This window comes from Solea senegalensis, linkage group LG15 (assembly GCF_019176455.1).
Source record: "Solea senegalensis isolate Sse05_10M linkage group LG15, IFAPA_SoseM_1, whole genome shotgun sequence".
NCBI lineage: Eukaryota > Metazoa > Chordata > Actinopteri > Pleuronectiformes > Soleidae > Solea > Solea senegalensis.
Window position 1 is genome coordinate 10767236 of NC_058035.1, and position 4473 is coordinate 10771708.

At 47.1% G+C, this 4473-nt stretch overlaps 1 protein-coding gene across 1 annotated transcript; it reads right to left on the minus strand.

Moving 5' to 3' along the window:
- Nucleotides 1-497: 497 nt before the first annotated feature.
- Nucleotides 498-3351, minus strand: LOC122781572 (transmembrane protein 121). The gene has a single exon (XM_044045296.1). The coding sequence runs from the start codon at nucleotides 2041-2043 to the stop codon at nucleotides 1093-1095; it is 951 nt and encodes a 316-aa protein (XP_043901231.1). The 5' UTR covers nucleotides 2044-3351; the 3' UTR covers nucleotides 498-1092.
- Nucleotides 3352-4473: the final 1122 nt, after the last annotated feature.

The following is a 4473-nucleotide window of genomic DNA, read 5'->3' on the forward strand; positions in this document are numbered from 1 at the left end:
CCTTTTCTTTTTTTTACCCTGACACCTGTGTCATTGTTAGCTTGGTGTTGTGTTGTATCATATCATATCATAGCAGATCGGATGCTGCTGCTTAGCACAAGCACAGTTAGTCACTGATCGCCTGAGGAGGATTTTAAACAGGTTTCTTGAGTCATTGAGTCCTTGAGTCATTATCCATCTGCATCCTTGCCCCTCGGTGGAGCACTGTGTCGTACATAGTCACCCATCACTGATCAAATTCATGTTTTTCTCCTTGTTCAAAAACATAATTTTTGAGGATCCCACTCACCATGAATGACAATGTGATGGCATCACTGCAGCAATTGAGTAGTTTCTAACTGAGGAGTGCACCATGTGAAAAAGAAAAAAAATCTCTGTTCTCCTCTGTATCCCAGGTTAATTAAAAGACGTTTGCCGAATTTTAATTAAAAAGTGAAATAGACTTGATTGGTTCAATACCCTTTAAATCACTTCATGAAAAAACCCTTTACAGCCAGTGAAAGAGCAATAAAGCCTTTATCTTGTACACAATACGTTATCAAAGAATCACATACAGTATAAAACACTCATCTTTCAAGAGAAAGCTTTAACAGTTGTTTTCATCTTCATTACTTTGATTCTCTCGTTAGTTGCACCCTCGGAATTTGTCACATTAAAGCCCTCTACTACTAAGAACATTCGAGCAACAGAAAAATACACCACAGCACACGGACCCTTAAGTTTAAGATGAGAACATCACACAATTCAAAAATATATCCTGTAATCTTTACAGTAGTTTTCTTTTTCTTTTTTTCTTTTTACAGTTAGAAAAATACACAATTAGCTCAATTCACTGGGGGAGAAATGCTTTGACAAACTCACAATGGATACTGTATTTTTGCACCATGACAGCTTTGAATACATCACTGCTACAGCTTTCCCTAAGTGTCTGCAGTGTTCCGTGTGCCACTGAGCAGAAGAGATAGTGATCTCTTGTGTGCCCACATGAGCATTCACATGCCCTAAAGGTGTGGAGCGATGTGCTCTGCCAGCGTCCTGGGGCTTATGTATATATTCACATCGACATTTCTATGGTCCAGCTCACCTCTTCTGTCATGTGTGTTCACATGTTGTCACCTCAGGAAGGGCCGTCTGGTCCTGGATGACCACTTGAGGTGGGGTGGGGGAAGGGCGCGCATGGGCCACTGAGTTTTTCTGCAGCTCGACCCCAAAGGCGGGAGGAGCGTTCTGCAACTGTCTCCTGTACTGCACAAAGCTGCAGGTCTTTAGGATGATGGCCAGGATGTTCTTTCCTATCAGGATCCCGGAGACCCTCGCGTCCCTGTACAGAATCATGTTCCCGCCACGGATGAACAGTGTGATGATGTTGATGGTCACCAGGCTGAGGATGGGGTACAGGAGCATCTTGTGGGGCACAATGTTGATGCCCTGCATGCTGATCTCACTCAAGGACACACAGGGCAGCACAAGCAGAAGAATGTAGCAGTAGAAGAACATCAGGCCTTCCGCCCACAGAGGGAGTCCCTTTTTCTGAGGCTCCCAAAGGTTAGCCTGGATGTCCAGTATGTCCAGCAAGTCTACCACCACCCAGAAGAGACGGTTACGTATCTCCTCGCGCTTCTTGAAGGCGCGTACGTACTCCATATGATCGATAGCGACCAGCACAATAAAGAGCACTGGAATGCAGATCGACAACAGCAACGTTAGAGCCTTCCTCGCAAGAGCATCCAAGCTCTTCCTGTCTGCCTTGTAGTTTTGATACACAAAGTAGACCTTGATCTCCAGCACAAAGATGTATAGGAACCAGAGGATCATGGCATAGCCTCGCTTTGCTGTCCGCACCTCGGCACCCACCCACACGGCTACGTAACGCAAGACGATCAGGAAGCAGATGTCTCCCACCATCACCATGATGCAGATGCCAATCTTGCGTGGCCCGTGGTTCTGCTCCACCAGGTAGGCATCAATCAGTGCCATGCTGCTCATGATCAGGATGGTGGACAGGCACACATGCGGCTTGTTGGTGGGAGGTGGGGGTACCATTCTTGCCTGACAAGGGAAAGGAGGAGGAGAAGGAGGAATGTAGTTGTGTGTGGGGCGGGGGGGGTGCAAAAGTGTCCTCAGTTTGTCCAGTGAAGTGACAGATCAGGCAGTGCTGCTAGACAGTGGTGTTCCCCTCCACTGCTTCTGCCTTGGCCAGAATCCAGGATGCATTAATAGGATTCACACAGGTCACTTCAATCAATCTCCACTTGTGCCCAAACCACCAGCCGTTTGGACAGTACCCCTCATTTAGTGAATTATGGTTATTGGCTTGTAAACATGCAGATTAATGTGTGTGAAAAAAATCACATGTCATTTTTCACCCTGATAAGCCGTGGACACAACAGTTTAATCAATGTTGTTACCATTTCTCTTATCAAAAGAGGGGGGCGGGGGGAGTTGCCGCTATGTGCTCACATAACAGATTCACTCTAAGCACAATTGTTTCTGAACAGACTTAAGCCGGAGAGTTAAAAAACCCGGCAGGATACTCACTTGTGTCCTTTTTTATACTTTATCCAATTGATTGGCAGCAAGCGGTCATCCATGAGACTGCACCAGGAGATCAAGAAGCCCATCTGTAATCCACAGGAGACAGGAAAAAAATGGAAAAAGATCCTCCTCTTAACTGATAGGCATAACTCCACCGGTCAGAGATATATTTGGGAATCCAAAAATATTTCTGTCATAATCCACTTTACTGTTTAGATTAGATCAGGATCAGGAGGGGGGGGCATCTAAATGGTCCTAAACACTGCTTGCAACTGTTGTAGATGTGTTCAGATAGAGGGTTTAAACCTCTGAAGGGAAAACAAATTTAAAAACTCTGTGGTGAGTCCTGCTTACAAGAAAATTAACTCTCCAGAAGTTTTCCTCACCGACGTTCACCATCCCTGGACAAGAAAATGACACAGTTTGTAGCTGCTCTCCAGTTTTTCAGAAAAAAAGCAGGATTGTAGTGCGTGTGTGTGTGTGGGTGATGGTGTGTGTGCAGGTTTCAGCTGTCTCCACGCTTCGCTGTCGCTGTAAAATGCTGCCCCCCCCGGCGAGATCCTGGTTGCTGCGTCGGTTTTCTGCCTCTTGCTCAAGCAGCTTCTGCCAGTGACACCAGTATCGGCAGCTCCAGTCAGTGGATTCCCCCCAGTCTCCACTCTCATGCTCTGCCAGCACCACCAGCCCTGTGATACTCCAACACTGCCTGCCTCTCTGCCCGTCTGTCTCCTCTGCACTTCTCAGCCCTCTCTACGAAGTCAGGGAAATGCTTCTCTGTTGTCCTCACACACACACACACACTCCTTTGGTTTTCAACCTCCCTCTCTCCCTCTCTCTCTCTCTCTCCCTCTCTCTCTCTTGCTGCCACCCTCCTCTTTCTTCTCCCTCTTCTGCTCAAGTAAAGGCACTTGCTGTGTGGAGGTGACGCTCAGCAGACCACAGCTGCAGAGAGGGAAAAGAGGTAGAGTGAGGGAGAGACAGAACACTTTTCCAGGGGGTGGAGAAAGGCGGGGAGAGGAGGGAGGACGAGCCAGCCTTTTGCAGCTTAGCTGAATGCACAACTTCTTTCTTTCACCCCTCTTTTTTCCCCCACTCTCTCACATCCCTTGGCTCTTTTCACATTGTGCCCTGTGCTGATATCCTGTTTTCACTGGCTGATTCTTTTTCAGCTCCTCGGAAAATGCCTTGGTTTCCCCTCATCACTGAGAAAGCCCATCAAGTCTCAGCATTTTCTTCTCTTCATCAGGCTCGAGGTGCAGGGATGAAAAGTGATCTTGGGGAGGTGATGGGATGTAGAAAACCCAGCTTCCACTAGGCTGTGTGTCTGCAGTCTGGGGAGACATGGGGGAGAGGATGGGAGGGAGGGAGGGAGAAGTGGAGGGAGGTGTGAGGCAGGCTGTGGCTCCTCTTGACAGAGAGTCTTTCTATTGATCCACTGACAGAGCGGTGAATCAGAAGACTTAGATGGGGCCCAAGACCAAAAGAGATGAGGGGTAAGAGTAGATGGGAAGGTACAGATGTGAGGAGGGTGTATGAGACAGATGAAGGGGGGAGGGGTTGAGATGATGAGAGAGGGGGGGAAAGGGAAGCAGAAGCTCTAACCCTGGGACTAAATGTCAATGGAACATTTTCATCCTCTGAAATGCAATAATGCTTTGGCTGGACGATCTTACTTATGCAATTATAAAAGCTGGGGAAAGGTTGGTGTGTTTGCTGTGCCATGCCGTATGTGCACTACACCACCAGCTCTGTTTATCCAGCTGGGCCAATTAGTGATAATCCTTCCTCAGAGGAACCAAACTGGTTTTATTACTACAGTATGAAGTCATTTAGTGCTCATTTCATGACTCGTACTTATTGAACATTCAAAGTATTGGTTGTGTATGCAGTGTGGCTGCTATTTCCATCCAACTGCATAATGACAACTCAACATAATTG